Consider the following 23,124-nt stretch of genomic DNA (forward strand, 5'->3'; position numbering starts at 1 on the left):
TTTCTGTAATGCAAAATAATGTGTCTTATATATGTACTCTCTTTTATGAAATGAGTGAGATAATTGCAGTGAAATGAAATACTTTTAAAACAAGGATCTCAATAATAACGAAATTATAGTGAGAAGTCTGTTATATTTATTTATTATATTCTTAATAAGCTATAAAGAATAGGAATTAAGCTATAAGGAAATGTAAAGGAAGGAAGTGATAAAATCTAGCTAATTATGGTCCTAAATCTATTTACGATAAGCTCGCATTTTGTTTACAAAATTTTCCATAAACTTCTAAACCGAATTTCTGCATAAACTTATTCTGCGGCTTATTTCGAAATTTATTATACATTTGTAATTTATAATTATCGTAAATTTATGTGGTTCGAACAATCACGCAACAATTAGTATTTCTTTATAGATAAGCATTTTTATATCAATCAAAATATTAAAAAATAATAACTCAAAAACAATTAAATATACGTAAAACAATTTGATAGAAATCACAGTTGATAACAACGTACGGTATACAATATAAGATCCAAACACAATATGAGGAGCCAATATTGCCGTAATGTTGCTAAAATCTTTATCGAATAGAGTTCGTAAATTATAAATGTAGATAAATACTGTGTATATCTTTATTTGCAAGTAATTATCTGTTTACTATAATCAAAGAGTTAAAAATATATTAATAGGAAAAACTAAATCCACCGACTGTAAATCAATCCGAATAAAGAAAAATTTCAGAACTTGTCTGCCTGTATACATTTCAGCAAAAATAAAAAAATAAAAAAACGCTAGGGCACCTGGACATTAATTAATATTAAAATCAGAAAATTTTTATTAGTACTTTGAAAAAGATTAAACATATAAAATAAATAAAAGATAAGTAAATTAAGTAAGCCTTGAAGCGACAATGCGTGTCTCTCTCATGAAGATAGCATTACCGTCGACTACAAAACGATACAAATAGAGAATAAAACTCACGAAAAACAGATGCCGACATATCAGATATCAGGCAACCCCCATTTGACCACCCTGTCGATTCTCGGAAAATAATAGCATCCGACAATACGCTTAATGTGAGAGTCGAGATTAGATTTCTGTGTAAGCTCGGCAAAACAAATAATTATGTCTGTATGTTGAAGCTTATAAATTAATTATTTGAGAAATGTTACAAAGATCTTTGTGTAAAACCAATAATTTAATTGACAAATTTATGTTTTCTAGGGTTCATAAGTCAAACTAAGAACTAGTCGAGAAATATATGATATTTATAGTTAACGTAGGACCTAATGGTTACTTTCGGTAGGGAACTTTGGAATAACTATGTTTTCCTACTGTAATCTATCGTCTTTGGCTTTACTAAAGCCGTAACCTGCAGAGAAACTGATTTTTCCTTATTCCTTATTGCTAAAAGACAGAATAGTTTTATATTAAATTTATCTCTTAATACGAAATTCTACTTGCGTTTGAAAATAATATAAATGTCACATTACATATTTACTAACAAAACCATAAAAAAGTTATATTATTTTATATTAAGCCACAAGCTAGAAAGTTATTTACTAATTTGAAAACTTAAATATAGAAATATAAATATAGAAATATAATATCTTTTAAAAGCATACAAACAAAAGCATTGTCTAAGGAAGATAATATCTCTGTAATTATCAGTTTTTCTGCCAATATTTGTTTATTCTGCCATTATAATGGATAGCTATTAATAGACTACAAGCTCTTACAACGAAAGAAACAAAAACGTTCAATCTATTATCTTTGATTTCAGACTAATGTATACAACTTTTATATATTTTAATGAACTAGAAATAATAATGTCTCATATTATTATTTGTGATTTTGAAAATATGGTCGTTAATTAGATCTGATTTTATTTTCGCAATTCATATCTTACTTTGAATCTACGTAATATGTTTAATAATATATCATGATTGGAAGGCATATTTTATTCAAATTTTTAATCTTTTAATAGAATATTAAACTGTGAATCGTAATTCGAGTAGAAAATTTAAAAAATCTGATCTTAATTAACATAGTTAATAAAATTCTATATGCACAAATTACCAATAATAATTAATAATTATTGCAAATTGCTATATATTTATAATTTTTATTTATATTTCTCTTTGTTATAAAATATACTTAGATTTACCTAATTACAGCGAGAGTCAACACACAATTAATAATTTTACAAATATATTTAAATTTTAACAGGTTCAAAAAGCTGTTAATATGCTAGAAATTGTCATTCCTTTTAATAAAAGTTAATGAAATATAATTTGGATCATTGTAATACTGAAAAATAACTTTCAGAAATATAATTTTAACAATTACTTTTAGAATTTCAGATTTTACAAAGAATTGAAATTTAATTTCGATAAATACAGTAATAATAAATGCTTTTTATGAATTCACAAACTTTTTTAATGCTAAAGAATGAATGAGACTCAAGGAAAATCGATTTCGACTCCGACACTTGAAGCACTTCAATAGTTTTTTTGGAGTAGCCAAATAGTATATTTTATACGTCAACTTACTTGTCAATGTTAAACAGAGATATTTTGTTTTATGTATAGAAAATAAATATATAGGCCTAATTTATTACATAATAATTTTAGCTCTTTTTTTTGCTTTTATTTAGGCTGTAAGCCTAATTACGAGGAAAAAAATTTTAACAGTTGCATAAATTATTTATGCAACTATTAAAATGTCTATAATTCTATATTAAAATCTTAAATTTCTCATTTAATCGATTTAGAAATGCCGTTTCATAAAACTAATACAATGTAGTTAAACAAAGCTTTGCAAATTAAAATTTATTAAAATTGTTGCTTAGAGTGACCTACGAGGTCAAAACAGTGACTTTAATCACAGCATCCGAGTAAATGAACTTAGATTTATTGTAAACAACTTGTACCGACGTGAAAATAACATTGCAAAGACAACACTTGATTTATGCGTCGTCGGTAAAGATGTTCGAGGTCTATGCCTAGACCTTCTGTATATGGTTACAAATCTCTTTGTTTTCCCAATGCTTGTTCCCTCTTCAATGTGTGCTAGAGAGCGGGACATTACCGAATGTGACTTACCCTAACACTATTTCCGCTTTCCATCACTCAGTAATCTGAACCCCTCTGTAAGAAGGAAACAACCGTCTTGTCAAACGGAAAAACCTCTGTCTCTAACTCTTAACAGAGGAGATTTAGAACGGTGCAACCCTCATTATCGCTTTTGGTTGTAGGCAGACAGAAACCAGACTGTTGACAGAAAAAACTTCTTCGGTACCATTGTCTCTTCTCTTTTGATTTTTTAAAGAATGATAACACGGTGTATGAAAAATAATTAAATTAAATGCTTAGGATTTTGAAAACTACTTAAGAACGAAGTATTTTCATTTATCTAAAACGTATTCGTATCGGATATATATAAAAGTCTCCATGTTTTATTTTAATTAAAAATATCCATTTTGCATTATTGGATGTTTTATTAGAATTTTGCATCTATTTTTGTGAATTTGCATTTAGATTACAAAATTGAAAACTTGATAATTTTAGAAAGAGTTTGGATTAAATTCTAAGTATAAAATTTTTAAAAAAATCTTTGAAATTGCACCTCTGTATGAAAACATTTCACTGGATTTTTATTAATTCCATGGTTATTAATGGCAAGGAAAAACTTTTCTATTTAGTTAATTTAAGAAAATAAATGATGAAAACAATACGATTTATATTTTATGCAGCAAATTTTGATACGACATAACTTGTGTGAGAAAGATCTAATAATCATAAATTCATGCATGATTTGAGAAAATCAAAAACTAATTCTGAACGGTTATAAAATTTAAAAATTACTCTTAATCTGAAAATGGACGAGTATAGTTCGAAAGTACTACGCTCGTCCATTCGAAAATAAGATTCAGACTGTTGAGATTGTAGACTATTCGGTCTCTAAAGAAAATGTGATTTGTGAGGAAAAAAACTGTTAAAATGGAGTATTAGAAAGTAAAAAGGAACAAAAATAGTGGTTTTTCCAAAAAATGAAAATAACTTACATGTAGAATCTATATCTACAATCTCCTAAATCTACGATTTACTGTCCGGACGATGATCAATGTCAATAATTCGTTAAAGACAGTATAAAAATGATTTCATATTTAAATTTAAATTGATTTTATAGTGTATTTAGTGAAATATAAAATAAAAATTTTAAGATACGTAAACTTTCCGAAAATTTAGTTAAAATGTCTTATTGTTTTAATTTACCCTGAACGATAAATCATATAGGATTACATCTACCGTTTTATATACTGTATTTTTGAATAAAATACACTTTATTTCCAATAGGCTAACTGGACATTAAAGAATAAATGCGAGAAATTTTAAAGATATTTAAGTGATAACATTGTCTAATTACGTATCCAAAAATAATTCAGTGCAAAATACATAAATGTTTTTAATAAACGGTTAGTATCTATTGCTACTCTATTATTCTTTTAAAGGTATTTATAATTTTTATAGTAATATAAATTTTGTAAAATTCGATCCTTTTAGTTTCATTACCGTTGTTTTTACAGTTAAAACAACAGAAAGCTTTATTATGAACAGGAGGATAATTTTTACCTTCTTTCCACTAACTTTACTCCCCCTTTTACAAACAAATCCCTTGAGATTGGTTTTGATTGATTATTTTGTCGATTAGTCGAAACATCGGTCTGTAAACCATTCCTCTGTCTCGGGAAAATTCTCTCACTCCTCCTCTCGCTTAAAATTTACAACGAAGGAATTCGGAGAAAAAGAGAAAGTTGCATGTGGGGGGTGAAGCTTGTTAACAACCGATAACTTATACTTCAGTTTTTCTGCTCCATACAAAATATTCTCAGATTTTTTTTTTACTGAAGAAATTATTGCAAAAATTTTAGAGCCTTTTCTTCGTTTTTAATACACCAATCACGTAATCTTATACTCGTAAAGTATGAAAATATACGCTAAATTTTTAATTTTGACAATTTCGAATATTGTAGAACTGTTTTGTTTCAAATTGTTTTCGTAAATGTTAATAATTAAATTGTTTAGTCTGAAAATCAAAATTACGTTTTATCACTTACGTGATAAAAGATGAAAAAATAGATAGTTTTAATCTATTTAATGCTGTTTATAATGCAAAAATTTATAAATTTCGGCTATAGTTAATTTTTTTATACGTTTTTATCAACTAAAATGTTATTTTAAAAACGAATCTAATCGTTTTATTACAATTATCATAGGGTGGTTTTAATGTAATTTATTATTTTATCTTTCATGTTTATATAAAATGGTTGTTGAATATAGCTTGAATATTTGCTGATAATTTGTTATTGTAGTTTAGCATTTAGCAATTATTTTAAGTATTATAATTATGGCTGTTCGCTAACTCTTACTTTTGATTTTACTTTTTTCACAAAATTGAAAACGAAATTTTGCTTTTTAAATAAAGAAATGAACTAAAATTTCAAATTTTATTATAGTAATTTTTATTATAACTTTTTAAGCTTTAATATTTTGAATGTACAGTGTATGTTTATCGATCGTTTATAAATCAATTCAAAACTTTAATGTTTTCAATTTAGGAAAATGAATTGCAGAAATTAAAGTGGCATCAATATATATTCGAACGTCAAAAGTAACCTTTCATTATTTTTGAATTTATGAACATCAATTTTTCAACAGGTCTGATAAATGTGCAAATGATAAATGTTAAGTAAACTCTATTTTTAGAAATACTATTTATCATGTAGTTTGGCAGTTTTAATTGAAAGGAAAAATGCTAAGATATATATTAAAGCGAGATTTGCTTTAATAATTTATATAGTTTAACATAATATTTTCTCAATTTTTCTAGAAATTATTTGTAGAAAACTTTTATAATTGATAAATATATATTTAAAACACTAAAACTGAAAATAATTAGGTGTACAATTAAAGACGTTGCGGATAGTTAATGAGAGCTTAGAAATAATGTAAGTGTATTAAGAAATATTTTCAGTTAATCTGAAACTGTTATGCGTGAACTAGCAACTATTTTATAATAATTCCTTGATTTAAAGCATTGTAAATAATAAAACGATTTATTTGAATTATGTTAAACTTATATATAAATTAAAATAAAATAATAATACATGATATAATTAATTTTTCGTTTTTGAATTTCTAAACTTTCATAGACTATTTCAGCAATTATTACCTGATTATACTCTTATTTGGTTTATTCGTAATTCATTTCTTACATATTTAATTACTATAAGAGGTAAACAGAAAATGATCAGCCTATATATTATTTGTATATAAATGAATACACTATACAATTATAACTATACGCATTATAAATGAAATTATTCCTTTTTAATTTCAGAGAATTTGATCATTACATTTTGCATTGATTCCATATCGTGACTTTATCATTATATGAAAGAAACTTGATAAGTGAAATTTGTTGGGCTGAGGAAATCAATTGTAAAATATTCACGAGGAAAATGTTGGAATGTAAAAGGCGGTGTTACATATTTTTAATTCTATTGGAATGTAGTTATTGGAAATTAGTTCTGAAGATTTTCTAAGCTTAAAACTACTTAATTATTTAACTGTTTTGACGTTTAAATCAATGGCTAATATAGATCCTAAACAGTGAAAGTAATTTTGTAAGTATTTTAGCATGATACGTCTTATTTAATGGAAATTATATCAAAAGGTTGTTTTTCGTAATTATATAAGTTTTTAAAAATTCTTTCAATGTTAAAGTATATAATTTGAAAGTTTACAATATAAAAAATTTTAAATAAGATATATACTACTTAAGCTTATGCCTAAATATCATTTATAAATTGAATTCGTTTAGCTTAACCGAATATGTTACTGTAGTAGTAACCTTACTAGCGTGTATTGTTTTATTATTTACAGAATATATAATATATTGCTAAATTATAAACAAAGCAAATAAATTTGTTAGGAAAACACATGGCTTATGTTATTTCTGTATTATTTAGTGTTTACACTGATTTGTAATAATTGAATAAAATAAAGTTTTTAAAATTCCTGGTATAAAACCTGCATGTAAATAGATCTCTCAAAAATGCTATTATTTTAATAATTATTATTTAATTTATTTCATCTCCTAAACATTTAAAAACTAAGATAATTAATTTAATAAAACTTTTTATGAAATAAAAATTTCACTATAAATAGAATAATATAGAAGAATACAAAATATTCTTATTGCCATCCGAGAGAAAAGTAACTCAAATTAAGAAAAGACCTAGGACTATACTATCTTTGAATAAAAATTTACCATTGGAGTTGTTATCGGTAGTTTCTATATTGTTAAAATCATTTCATTTGTATATGTTTAGGAGACTTAAACAAACGAAACGGAAGAACAATTACCGAAAATAGAAGCAGTTAAAGTTGTGGCGAGCGCAATAAGCAAGCGCTCATTATCGCGACGAGCTATTGTCATATACAACGGAGAGTCGACAGAAGCGAACTACAAACCTATCCATCAACGCCATATCTTTCGACACTGTCCCCGAGATACCGTCGGGTCTCGAAACGGCGCCTCGCTGTCCCTTCTAGACACCAGATGTCGCGTGTCGCATTACACTCTCCCTCATCCCTTTCCGGCGTACCTCTAGTTTTTCCAGCGTGAGAAATTTATCTGTTAACTCCGACTCACGTCTACTCTACCGGACTAACAATAAGTTTAAAGAATGCAAATCTTTCGATTTGTCACACTTTTTGACTTTCCATTTACTCCTAATGGAATATTTCTGAACGTAATTGGATATTGTCGTAATTATAAGTGATGGAGTCGTTGATTAAACTCAAAATCCAGTCATCGCTTATATGACGATAAAAATCTGTCGTCGCAAATTTTGTGTTTTCTGAGATTCCTTATCTCCAATTAAATCGAAGTTAATTAAAAATATCTCGTTTGTCTTAGTTATTTCGATACTCTGAAAACAAAATCATTTTTGATATAATTGATTAAATTGTTACAAAATAGCCTATTATTTAAGAAAGAGAGTTTATAAACAATAATTTTTATATTATATATGTATTCTGTATAGAATACAAATTCATGTGAAGTAAATATTTTCGATATTAAAATGAATACTTATTTATTATTATATCATTTATCTTATATATTATGAAGTATAAAAATTGAAGTAATTCGTAATTGTTATATAATACCTTAGATTAGATTTGAAATGAATTTTACTCAGCATATACTTCAATAAAAATACTGAACAATCGCATTACAAATTTAAGACTTCTCTAAATGAATGTATTGCATTAATTTTCTTCACTTTAAATTAGATTGAATTTACTTAATATGAAATTTTAGCGACAGATGGCATCATATGTTTTATATGCCCTTCAATATCATAGACGTATTTAATTGCTATTCATTATAATTAAACGTAAGTTTATATATTTATTTCGGCAATATTTGCCTTATAATATATAAAAAAACAATAACTAAAATACGGTTACATATATTACAATCACTGTTTTATCATTAAATAATTCTTAGAAGAATAATATTTATCAGAATTTCAAGCCGTGGATAATTATATTATGTAAGATTTGAATTGCATATTTGTATTAAATACTGTATTACAAATTTTTGAGTTATTCTATGCATTAATGCTGTTTCACATACATATAGTATTTTCTTCCGTCGTTTTTACGGTTAAATATTTATATTTCTTCAATCTTTTAATATGTAAAAAAGCATTTAAATAATTTTGTTTAATATAACAAATAATATGATTTTGGAAGTTCATTTAAGTAGATGAATTCGAAAAAATTAATTAAAATTAACACAGATTGCAAAATGAGTTTCGTCGATTAAAAAAATGAACAGAAGTAAATATGGCAGATGTTTTGTTTACTCTCTTAATTCGCAGTCATTAAAATACAATAGCGAAATATTTTGGCCACACCTGTGTAAACATTATAAATACATTTTATCTGATTAGACTATTTCTGTTCATATTTGAAGTTTATCTGTTTCCTCACCTCGCACCCGTCGACCTAACAAGGACGTCACTTGTCTAGTGAGGAAGCCAAGGTCGAAAGCGAGGTCACTTCCTCTTCCGCGTGTTGTTCTAAAATTCTTTAAATGAACCTAACTGGTTTTATGACTTTTGTTTTCAGTATATCAACTTTTAGCATATGTTTACAATACACGTCTCGACAACTACTGCATTTCGTATTTTTATTCATTTTTTCTTCCTACCTCTAATATATTAAATTTGCTATTAGGCTCGATATACATAATAGTCTTTAAAATGTTCTAACTTAATTTAATAAACCATTGATTAAAAAGAAATTTATTCAAAAATAGCTATTTAGAGTTTATAAGCGATTTCAGATCATGATTCAAGCCCGCAAAGGCTCTAAACTCTGTGGATTTTAGATTGTAAGCCAACTCCAATCTTTATCTAAGTAGTGCGAGTTAAAAAAAAAAGTCATTTAAATCTAGGACGCGTTTTCGTTAGAACTAATAACTCAATCAACACGTTGAACATTAAATCAGCATCCTTATAATAATACGTAGCATAAAGATGAGTAATTATGCGATTAGATTGGCTACTAAACGTAAATTAATGAAATCTTAACATATGATACCTGTACTTTAATGTCGTCAATCGTTGATAGAAAATATCAATTTATTTATAAAGACAAAAATAGATCGAAAGCACTAATCAAGTCTATTTGAAATAATTAACTTCAATTAATTTATTATTTTTTTTAAATTTGAATTAAAATTAATCGGTTCTATAAAAGCAAATCTTCTAGTAGATCTATTTTAAAAATATAGTAAAACATGTCACAATGATCTAATTAAATTTTGCTTTTTGTCCTAATATTATATTGAACTTAAGTATTGCTTAGCAACTAATATTAAAGAGTTTTAATCTAGTTTTTAATTTTTATTTACATTAACTGGTTAAAGGACTGGTTAAGTTTTTCATTGCTGGGCAGCCTTAACCAATTTCACAGATTTTATATCAATAATAAACAACAATACGAAAGAAAATTTAATGTAGCTGACAAATTTAATAATTTTTTTTTATTTAACCTACATTTTTAAAATCTTTACAGTAATAAAAATAGGCTGTATTAATAAAAGAAACTAAATAAATTAGAAATAAAAACTTCTCAAATATTGAAAATAAATTTTTCTTGTTAGATTTATAAGATAAAATCCAATAGAAAAATATTTGACTTAAATATTTTAAAGATATTTCTAAGTCTATGAAAGTTTCTTTTTTAAAATTCGGCATTTACACATCATTGAACAATATTAGAATATATTTGAATAAATAAGTTTTATTGGTAAAGTTCCGTAAGTTAAGAGAAAATTTTCGAACGAATATTTCACAAAAATAAGAATTAAGATTTCATTTCTATGTTACATTAATAAATTTTATTATCAATACATAACAAGGCTTTCAATTTAATTAAAGTTAATAAATAAAATTCAAATCAAGTCAAATGAGATTATTTATTATCATTCTTAATTTGGCAAAGAATCCATTGTATGTGCAGTATTTGGTAGGAATAAGATGAAGTTCAGTACAAAAATTTCACAAAATGAAATGAAAAATATGAATACAAAATTTATATGTAAATAAATCATTAACAAAACACGATATTATGCTATTAAAAGAAATTGAATTATCTTGAAGGTAGCAAGAAGCATAGTGTAAATGACATGCATTTAAATTATTGTATAATTCACTGATTTACCAAATCTACAACTTTTGGTAAAGCAATGGGGAGTTAACACATCTGGAAGTACAAAACACTTGAATGTTGCATTCATTTATAAATAGTGCAGCCTAATATATGATTATTTCTATTTGAGGTCTCATACTCGGGGCTCTAAACAGGTGTTTAGTTCACTTACACGCTAATCTATGTTCTCTAAAGGTGTTATATATTGTCGAATAATAAAACTTTTATTCATTTCAGTGACTAATAAAGATATTTCGAATTCTAGAAATATAATTTTAAGTTATTAACATGCTAAATAATTAACATATTTGTCAAATTGCGCAGATATAAAATTATAAAAAAAAGGTTAGAAAACTTTTTACTTATATACAAACGCAAGTTAAAGATATATATTAATAATTAATGAATACATTATTAAATTTAATAGTATTGTAAAATATATATATATATATATACAGTATATTAGCAAGCAGTACACTTCCAACTTCGAACGACATTTAAACTAAAATGTCAACAATAGTTGAAATGATTGTACTGTATTATAAAATTGTACTAACAATTTTACTATGCAGAATAAAGCTAAAAGTTACTTTTTTAATGAAGCTATTTCATACGTAGGCTTAACTTATATGCATACATTATCACAAAAATTTCAATTTTCATTTTTCTGAAACGAAATGATTAATGTAAATAAGAAATGATTTTTTGNTATAGGCTATACTGTATATCGCATATGCCTGCTGTAAAAACTTAATTCGATAATAAGTAGGTTACGTTTAACATTTTGGAGTAAAAACAATTTAGAAAAGGGGAGCTAGAAAAAATAATAATAATAAGTTTTTAACAAGTCTACAAGTTTAACAGGTTTGTAAATCTATTAATGAAGTAAATGAAAAAGTAGAGTACATAAAACAATATAGGATTAATCGCACTTGTCAAGAAATAAACTAGTGACAACACTTCCCAACATGGCAACCCACTAGTGACAACTTCCCAACATAACAGAAATTCTATTTAGTGGCATTATTTTCAGATCACATTTAGCTTGACGCTTCCGTATCATTAATCCCATTATGCGTGACGGATGATATTTAATACTAAAAGATTAATTCGTAGATAGAGCATTCCATATTACATTTCACAATTAATCAATTCTCAAATAGATTTAACTGAAGAAACAGATCTTTAAACTAATTGTACCATAGATATTGTTAACTATAATGTATCAGTTTCGACAAATGGGCGTAATTATTTTCGTCCGTTTAAATACGATTTTTCTCTTATTCTTTTCTTATTCTAGAATTTATAAATAAACGAAAAGTCTATTCAAATAAATGCTTCAATCGATAATGTGTTTTATGGAGTTTTAATGTTGTTTTATGTAATAATTTTTACAATATTCATAGACATGGTTTTTTTTTTTTTTAAATTCGAATTTAAATCATTAGATCTTTATTTTAAATATATATGTGTGTATGTATGTATGTATGTATGTATATATTGAGGAATAATTTATTAGAAGAAGTGTGCTAGAAAATTTAATCCGAAACAAATCATTTAAGTAGTGTTATGTTGTTTTGATCTGAAAATTATTAAAATTACTTTTTATCAATCAGATTTAATGGTCAATTGATATTTGTTCTCTATTATTATTTATCCTTCATAAAAGTTTGAAGTAAATTTTCATAAAAAGTTTTAAATAAACCGCCAAAGATCATTAAACTTTTACAAGACCGTTGATTTGTGTCATGTTTACATGCAAGAACACTTGTTTTAGTAATTTTTGACACAAAACATCAATTTTACACGATCCTTATACCATTAAATTAATGCAATTTTCTTTCTAACTCATTTCCTTTATTATTAAACAATTTCTAATATAAGTTTATACAGATATAGGCTAATGCAAGTGAACTAAATTTTGTTTTCTTTGTAGATTTACTTGAAAGTCATGCTATAGTTTATTAAAATGAATGTTTTGTTATTTTAAAATTATAATGCGATTTAAGTTACTTTAAAGCAAATTGCACATACACACTCTAAATACACAATAGTAGTTTTCCTAAGACATACTGTATAATAAAAGCTTGCTTCATTTTAATTTTTTCTTAAAATTAGATTGTTCAATTTAAAATACAAATTTGAGATCATGTTAATAATTTTACGATAATAGATTTAATTATAACTTTTCGTAAAGCACTGTTAAAGGGACAAAACTAATTATTACTTGACCCGGTAAATCTTTCTTTCGCCTATGCTTGTTGAATTAATTAGTTATACATTGTTATATTAAAATGATATGTAACACTAAGATTATAAATGAAAATTTAAGTTGAAATATTAAAGACTAATTTATAATTATTTAAGGCCTATATAGTTTTCTAATATTTTCAAAACTGGAAATTTAGTATCTTAAAAAAGTATTAGAAATTTCATACTAGATCTATTGAAATCACATCGACAAACAGTAAGATCTAATTATAATTGCTTTTTGTTCAATTTTTTAATTTCATGATGTTTAGTTGCTTATTATATGTTATATTATGTACATAACGTGGACTTATTTACACAAACTTATTCTGTAGTACTGTACGTGCCACTTATCAATAAAGGTATCAATTTAAAAGTAACCTACTTGAACATGCTGTCTCTGTTGTACAATCAGTTGATCCCTGAGTTGTTGTAGTTGATTGATCATTTCTGTCAATTTTCTCTCTTTTTCACTTACACTATCTCCAGCAAGTGCTGCCCTTAATGCTTCACTCTCCACAACTACCATTGGCCTATCCTTATCCACATGTACTGTAATGGAGGGTATGGAATCCTCGCTATAATTGAAAAAGGGAAAACATTTTTTATCGTGAATTATGACTCTCTAAAAATAATTATTTTCACTGTAAAGCTACACGTTGAGATATCTTTATTTAACAAGAAATTTCATTGGTAATAAGTTTGACATCACTCTATAAATTTCATGTTGAAAAGATCTTATCACAAAGCAGAGAAATTTCAAATTTTCTCTATTTTTTATGTAATATGCACATATAATGGTTAATGTTATTTTATATTATATATGTATTTTGTATAGAATACAAATTCATGTGAAGTAAATATTTTCGATATTAAAATGAATACTTATTTATTATTATATCATTTATCTTATATATTATGAAGTATAAAAATTGAAGTAATTCGTAATTGTTATATAATACCTTAGATTAGATTTGAAATGAATTTTACTCAGCATATACTTCAATAAAAATACTGAACAATCGCATTACAAATTTAAGACTTCTCTAAATGAATGTATTGCATTAATTTTCTTCACTTTAAATTAGATTGAATTTACTTAATATGAAATTTTAGCGACAGATGGCATCATATGTTTTATATGCCCTTCAATATCATAGACGTATTTAATTGCTATTCATTATAATTAAACGTAAGTTTATATATTTATTTCGGCAATATTTGCCTTATAATATATAAAAAAACAATAACTAAAATACGGTTACATATATTACAATCACTATTTTATCATTAAATAATTCTTAGAAGAATAATATTTATCAGAATTTCAAGCCGTGGATAATTATATTATGTAAGATTTGAATTGCATATTTGTATTAAATACTGTATTACAAATTTTTGAGTTATTCTATGCATTAATGCTGTTTCACATACATATAGTATTTTCTTCCGTCGTTTTTACGGTTAAATATTTATATTTCTTCAATCTTTTAATATGTAAAAAAGCATTTAAATAATTTTGTTTAATATAACAAATAATATGATTTTGGAAGTTCATTTAAGTAGATGAATTCGAAAAAATTAATTAAAATTAACACAGATTGCAAAATGAGTTTCGTCGATTAAAAAAATGAACAGAAGTAAATATGGCAGATGTTTTGTTTACTCTCTTAATTCGCAGTCATTAAAATACAATAGCGAAATATTTTGGCCACACCTGTGTAAACATTATAAATACATTTTATCTGATTAGACTATTTCTGTTCATATTTGAAGTTTATCTGTTTCCTCACCTCGCACCCGTCGACCTAACAAGGACGTCACTTGTCTAGTGAGGAAGCCAAGGTCGAAAGCGAGGTCACTTCCTCTTCCGCGTGTTGTTCTAAAATTCTTTAAATGAACCTAACTGGTTTTATGACTTTTGTTTTCAGTATATCAACTTTTAGCATATGTTTACAATACACGTCTCGACAACTACTGCATTTCGTATTTTTATTCATTTTTTCTTCCTACCTCTAATATATTAAATTTGCTATTAGGCTCGATATACATAATAGTCTTTAAAATGTTCTAACTTAATTTAATAAACCATTGATTAAAAAGAAATTTATTCAAAAATAGCTATTTAGAGTTTATAAGCGATTTCAGATCATGATTCAAGCCCGCAAAGGCTCTAAACTCTGTGGATTTTAGATTGTAAGCCAACTCCAATCTTTATCTAAGTAGTGCGAGTTAAAAAAAAAAGTCATTTAAATCTAGGACGCGTTTTCGTTAGAACTAATAACTCAATCAACACGTTGAACATTAAATCAGCATCCTTATAATAATACGTAGCATAAAGATGAGTAATTATGCGATTAGATTGGCTACTAAACGTAAATTAATGAAATCTTAACATATGATACCTGTACTTTAATGTCGTCAATCGTTGATAGAAAATATCAATTTATTTATAAAGACAAAAATAGATCGAAAGCACTAATCAAGTCTATTTGAAATAATTAACTTCAATTAATTTTTCATTTTTTTAAAATTTGAATTAAAAAAATTAATTTGGTGTTGTATAATTGGAAATAATCTTTTCGATACCCAAATAGATCAATATTATTAGTGTTGTATTTTTGTAAATTTTGTAATTTAGTTTTTAAAATTTGAATTAAAAAAATTAATTTGGTGTTGTATAATTGGAAATAATCTTTTCGATACCCAAATAGTATAATTTAGTTCATCTTTTATAGATGAAAAGGGGCATAAGACACTTTATCTTTGGAGATTATATAAATAGTGTTAATGATGAGAATTATTGTTATTAATTGAGTTATATTTTTAAATATAAAAATTTGGTGTATTTGGTTTGCTTGGTTTTGACTTAGTTATTGTAATAAATTGACAGATTATTAAAACTCAAAAGTGTTATCTTATTTCGTCATTCTCTTGTTTATGTAAAGATAATTTAATCTAATTTTACTAGAATAATTTTTGGAAAATATTTAGTTGTGATTCATATTATTTAAGCGAGGANATTTTAAAAATATAGTAAAACATGTCACAATGATCTAATTAAATTTTGCTTTTTGTCCTAATATTATATTGAACTTAAGTATTGCTTAGCAACTAATATTAAAGAGTTTTAATCTAGTTTTTAATTTTTATTTACATTAACTGGTTAAAGGACTGGTTAAGTTTTTCATTGCTGGGCAGCCTTAACCAATTTCACAGATTTTATATCAATAATAAACAACAATACGAAAGAAAATTTAATGTAGCTGACAAATTTAATAATTTTTTTTTATTTAACCTACATTTTTAAAATCTTTACAGTAATAAAAATAGGCTGTATTAATAAAAGAAACTAAATAAATTAGAAATAAAAACTTCTCAAATATTGAAAATAAATTTTTCTTGTTAGATTTATAAGATAAAATCCAATAGAAAAATATTTGACTTAAATATTTTAAAGATATTTCTAAGTCTATGAAAGTTTCTTTTTTAAAATTCGGCATTTACACATCATTGAACAATATTAGAATATATTTGAATAAATAAGTTTTATTGGTAAAGTTCCGTAAGTTAAGAGAAAATTTTCGAACGAATATTTCACAAAAATAAGAATTAAGATTTCATTTCTATGTTACATTAATAAATTTTATTATCAATACATAACAAGGCTTTCAATTTAATTAAAGTTAATAAATAAAATTCAAATCAAGTCAAATGAGATTATTTATTATCATTCTTAATTTGGCAAAGAATCCATTGTATGTGCAGTATTTGGTAGGAATAAGATGAAGTTCAGTACAAAAATTTCACAAAATGAAATGAAAAATATGAATACAAAATTTATATGTAAATAAATCATTAACAAAACACGATATTATGCTATTAAAAGAAATTGAATTATCTTGAAGGTAGCAAGAAGCATAGTGTAAATGACATGCATTTAAATTATTGTATAATTCACTGATTTACCAAATCTACAACTTTTGGTAAAGCAATGGGGAGTTAACACATCTGGAAGTACAAAACACTTGAATGTTGCATTCATTTATAAATAGTGCAGCCTAATATATGATTATTTCTATTTGAGGTCTCATACTCGGGGCTCTAAACAGGTGTTTAGTTCACTTACACGCTAATCTATGTTCTCTAAAGGTGTTATATATTGTCGAGAAGTATAAAAATTGAAGTAATTCGTAATTGTTATATAATACCTTAGATTAGATTTGAAATGAATTTTACTCAGCATATACTTCAATAAAAATACTGAACAATCGCATTACAAATTTAAGACTTCTCTAAATGAATGTATTGCATTAATTTTCTTCACTTTAAATTAGATTGAATTTACTTAATATGAAATTTTAGCGACAGATGGCATCATATGTTTTATATGCCCTTCAATATCATAGACGNTTATTAGTATTAAAAGTAGGTTGAAACATTCAATTAAGAGTTTTCATGAAAAATGTAATTTGTATCGCTTAAATCTAACCGTGTTACGCATAGCTCACGGGCACTGGACAATAAAGGATACGAGATAAGCGTTTAGAACTAGTATACTACATTAATTCAAAAGTTACAGTAACATTTGTCAAAAATAAATAAAAAAATAAGGAAAGTTCAGTTTTATTTTATGAATTAAACTTTGATAATTTGACGTTTAAAAGTACGGAAGAGAATATTTAAAGTAAAACGAGAAAAATTAACAATTATGATTAAAGGTTACAACTAATAAATATTCTGACATATTTGTAATATTTTTATGCATATCTTAATTATAATAATCTCCACATTTGATTTCATAACAATTATTACAGTTTTCAAAAGTTTAATGGAGGAAAAAATCAAAATGAAAGTAATTCTATGAAAGAATAAAATCAAAACTTTTTTCCCTCTTTTAAATTCTAATTTTTATCGGTCTTTATTTCTGACCTACATCAAATTTTATTTACTAGTTTTATTCGAATTATTATTTTACTATTCTCTATTATTATTCTGTAGTTGGCTTCAAATAAACCAATCTTTCAACAAGATATTATTAACGTTCTCTGAAAATGAACATTTGAAAGTTGTGTGAATTATGACATGAAACAGATGTCGATAAAATAAGAAAATGATAGGAAAAAATTTGGTAATAAGTAATGCTATCAATTCAGATTGTTAAATTAAATGAATGTGAATAGTGTTAGTGTTTAAGAATAAAATGAATTTATTTATTCAAATCAAATGTTTTTCACATATACGTTACTGAGATCATAGACTTGAAACTTGTATTAATTCGATACAGATGTAAGCTAACGTCTTTGATTTATATAGATACAAATTTATGTTTTAGAAGAGAGATAAGAGTTTAGATTATATATATTATTCAATCACATTAAACTATACAAGTTTTCAAAATTAATATTAAGGGCGTAAATGATAAAGAGTTTTAAACTTGCAAAGCAAAAATATGTCTATCATAATTTGTAACTTTAATAAAGTACTGTATATCAATAATTAATAATAATTTTGTAAGAAGTTATTAATATTTTTCTAATTATAACTCTAAGATGATGTTACAAATGGATAAAACATGTAAAGTAATACGTTTTCAAACGAAATTCCTAATTACTATAACTTGTGAGTTGGCCCACTGTTGTCATGTGTTCTTCAATTATTTAAGCGTCCACTGAAATTTTCAAAAGGTATACGACGATAGTAAATTACATCTTATTCTACAAATGTGTTTCCTTAAATTAGTACAAAAAAAGTAAATATAAGTGTCAAGAAATATCATTTAAAATCATTTATAAATAACAACAAATATTCTGTAAGATGTATATTTATTTGAAATAAAATAAACGAATAAAGTTATTCCATTAGAACGCGTGTTTTCTTTATAAAATATAAAAAATGTAAAAGCTAAAGTCATGTTTGAAATTTATTTTGTGTATAACAATAATGCTTGAAACTCGAACGAAACTCTTAAGGTTGATGGAAAGTCTTTATCAATATAAGTTACTTCGGAATTGATCAAATAATCCAACCGGTATTATATAAAGACGATAGTGGTCCGGCAAAGAAATGGAGAAAAGCTTTTTTTGCTGCATAACTGATTGCAGAGGCGACCAAACCACGCCTCATTAGGAGCATATCCGCTCTACCGACACACCTCATCCATCTAAATACATCAGTGAGTCACAGTTTCACAATATCAACCACAACAGAGACGTATGCGTTTCCCATTTCTTCGCAAATGCGCCACGCATTATGAATGTCATGTTATTTTTTATTTTAAAATGTTTGGTATTGTATAGACTTTGGAGAGTAAAGCGTTACCCGCAGAGTGTTTCAATCGTTTCATTTCAACTCCCCTCTTCAAAACATTGTATAGAATGAGGTAGAAATGCCTGTAAAATTGAATGCAATTTTCCTGACCGAATATATTTATTCTTCGAAAGCATATATTTAGAATACTTTAATGGTCAAACAGCAATTTTACAATTCGGTCTTTTTTGGATTTGTAACAATATCTCTTGGCCGATTCAATATAGTCGATCCAGCTTATATCGGTTAAACAATTTCCAAGATTATTTATATTATTATAAAAATAATAAAACACGGCAAGTTTAAAGTAAACTGCGAGAATTGGATATATTTCTTTTCCATTTTCAGGCGATAAACCCACATTTTTGGCACTCAAAATGGAAAGGTTACCGACCTCTGATTAAATGATTATTTATAATTTTAATACTTATTTCAAAAATTCAACTTTGTGTATTAAGGTAAGATTGATTATAATAATTTACCTTAATTACCATTGTACAATAGGCATATTGATAATTATTGTAAAAAATAATAATTTCAAGAACACTTAACTAGGAAGAGAATATATTTAATTTGGGAAGTGGAAATTTTTATTCGATTTTTAGCAACTTTTATGTTTGTAAAAATAGTTTAATACTTCATATTTCAATAAAAATAAGTATCTAAAAACTTCATTATTATATTATCCTTGGATGTGATTGTAATTTTGTATTATTCGAAATGTAATGAATCTAATATCAAAAAATCCTATATAATTTTAATAATGTGGAAACTCGAAACTAAATTAGATCCAACCGATGTTTGTCCAATTAGATATTAAATTCATTTCATCAAAAAAATCCAGTACTAGCTGGTTGCATATTATAATTTATTTATGAAAATAAAATTCGACTTGTACATAACTAGATCTGCTTTAAAACTTCCATTCCTCTAAATAAATTGCGTATAAAATTCTGAACAAGAATAAGAAATAATATTGTAAGATGAACTCATTTCGACTTAAAATTAATACTAATCGTAATATATCTAAATGAATTAATTATAAAGTAGTCGAAACTGAAATGATAGGGTTAGGTTTAGTAATCTTTAATTTAAAAAGATCAAAAACTATAAAGTTTAAAATTGGGACTGTGTATTTGCTTAATGACTTGTATCGGTTAAATAATGATCAGGATACGAGTGATTAAAAAACTCCTAATCTTTGGTTTAACGATGATTGCCCTAGTGTTAAACAGAATTTAATGCATTCCATTAATTGAGCTTCGGGTAACAATAATAATTATGTTAACTTAAGCTGTTTTCGTGTATTTGATGCAGAAATTTTGTGTATAATTCATCTTAAAAATAAAAATATCCGTATTATATTTTGTTTTTTGATAATTACTTAAATAAATATTGAAATTTTTCAAAAACACGACGATCTNCAAATTGCGCAGATATAAAATTATAAAAAAAAGGTTAGAAAACTTTTTACTTATATACAAACGCAAGTTAAAGATATATATTAATAATTAATGAATACATTATTAAATTTAATAGTATTGTAAAATATATATATATATATATACAGTATATTAGCAAGCAGTACACTTCCAACTTCGAACGACATTTAAACTAAAATGTCAACAATAGTTGAAATGATTGTACTGTATTATAAAATTGTACTAACAATTTTACTATGCAGAATAAAGCTAAAAGTTACTTTTTTAATGAAGCTATTTCATACGTAGGCTTAACTTATATGCATACATTATCACAAAAATTTCAATTTTCATTTTTCTGAAACGAAATGATTAATGTAAATAAGAAATGATTTTTTGGAGAGAAGTGCATAATATGGAATTAGCCGTACTTTAGAATTACAAACAAACAGAAAATAAATGCAAATAATTTAAATTGTTAAAATTATAATTAGTAATATGTTAAGTAAATAAAATTTATTTTTTTCAAAGTAATAGCTGCTATTAACGCTTAGTTTGTTACGTATGATCACTTATTGATAAAGTTTAATACAGGAATTTTATAAAATTTTAATTGATTTTAATGTATTTTTTACGATCTCGTAAATGCTCAATTGTTTTAAAATTAGAAAAAAAATAAAAATACAAAGCATCCAAATTTCAGAAACTGCTAGATATGAAAGATATTTTAAAGTATAGAAAAGATAATTTTATACTAGCAACGTTGAAATTGTACAGACATTCCTGCGATAGAATGTCTATACAATTTCAAAAAGATCATCGAGAGAGCACATTCCATAGGATAAACTGATCGAAATCGATTTCTAGAGGATTCTACGAATCTTTCGCGATAAGTTCGACATAATACTGTAATTCATAGTATAACTATTAGATATATTAAATAGTTTTGTGTGAAAGGTGCCAAATTTGACTTTACTAAATGATTGTGGCAACAATTTATTTCGTCCAATGTTTGGACATTTCGAATGTAACAAGAATAAGCGAAAAAAATCTGTTCTAAAGTTCACTTTCGATCTTTTTCAATGCCTCTTTTAAAACATTCTCAGAGTTAGCGTTCTTTTATACAAATTGTAATTGAATTCTCATTGCAAAATTATCGCAATAAAAAATTAATATTGAAATAGACAAAAAAAATCTAAATTGCCTAATTTTAAACTTCATACAAAAAATTAATTGAATGTAAATCATTGATATTCATTAGAAAATTCTTAATCATGTTATGCCAATGGATTACAATGTAATTAACTTCCTTAACATTCGACAAATTTCATTTCCATCAGAATACAAACGCGTGTATTATGTATGGTTTATTTAAATATAAATTCTAAAAAGCTTAGACTTAGATCTAATTAAAGATTTTGAAGTATTAACATAACAAATTATATTAATCAAATACAAAGATAAAATTTTGACTGCTTTTAATTATTATTTTAAATTTCGATTAATATATATGCGTTATTTATTTGTTTTATCAGATAAAGTACGAATTATTAATTTAATGAAAGTATTGTGTTTCTTATTTTTAGATATTTGCATATTTTTAATTAGGAAATGCAATTTTATAATTAAAATTACGAGAAAATTATTCTTTGCGAGATTCGAGAAAAACAAACTCATAAATGCACAAAATAATTCATATGCAATAATTATTTTGATGAATTAAATACATTGCTTAGTCATTATAAAAATTGAAATTATATTAGAATTGAATTAGTATCAAGCAAAATTGCTTAGATATCTTAATATTTAGACATTATATTGTAGAATTACCGTAAAAATAATCACAATATATTTCTTAAAATAACATATAGGCCTATGTACATTCTTGTCACTTAATGGCTTAATAAAAAGTACCACACAAGGATATATTATTGCATTTCTCATATATGTAAGGCAAATTCCTTATTGCTTAATGTTTATTAAAGGTAAAATAATTATTATGCCATATTCAACTTGTATTTTATATTTAAAGTTAGATTATTTTAAAAGAGATGAAAATAGTTTTAAGGAAAAAAAAATTGTTGGATTTTATTTAATTTGCCTAACCGTCCAAATGCGATATTGGTCGATGCAATTTACAGTTGAAATCAGAAAACTTTCAATATCTCCTCTTATTTATTCGATGACTTTTTCGATTTATACACATTTATATCTTTAAATATATAACGAGAAGTAATCAATTCAGTTCCAGATAATTGACGTTTCTATTCGTTGTATATTAATACAAATTTGAATGTGAACTTATCTCAAAATTCGCCATTTTGCACTTATGGGAATTCGATCAAAATTAT

The 23,124-nt window shown here is 25.3% G+C and overlaps 1 protein-coding gene across 2 annotated transcripts in view; it reads right to left on the reverse strand.

The window, feature by feature from the left end:
- The window catches only part of LOC111633133 (transcription factor Sox-13-like), a 126,866-nt gene that overhangs the window by 30,591 nt on the left and 73,151 nt on the right, over positions 1-23,124 (reverse strand). For both annotated transcript variants that reach the window (XM_023377666.1, XM_023377665.1), the window contains exon 3: positions 13,429-13,621. In XM_023377666.1, the coding sequence (XP_023233434.1) occupies positions 13,429-13,621 (193 nt within the window). The remainder of the gene's footprint in view (positions 1-13,428; positions 13,622-23,124) is intronic.

Source organism: Centruroides sculpturatus, unplaced genomic scaffold (assembly GCF_000671375.1).
Source record: "Centruroides sculpturatus isolate CEXI.00-Female unplaced genomic scaffold, Cexi_2.0 scaffold765, whole genome shotgun sequence".
NCBI classification, from domain to species: Eukaryota; Metazoa; Arthropoda; class Arachnida; order Scorpiones; family Buthidae; genus Centruroides; species Centruroides sculpturatus.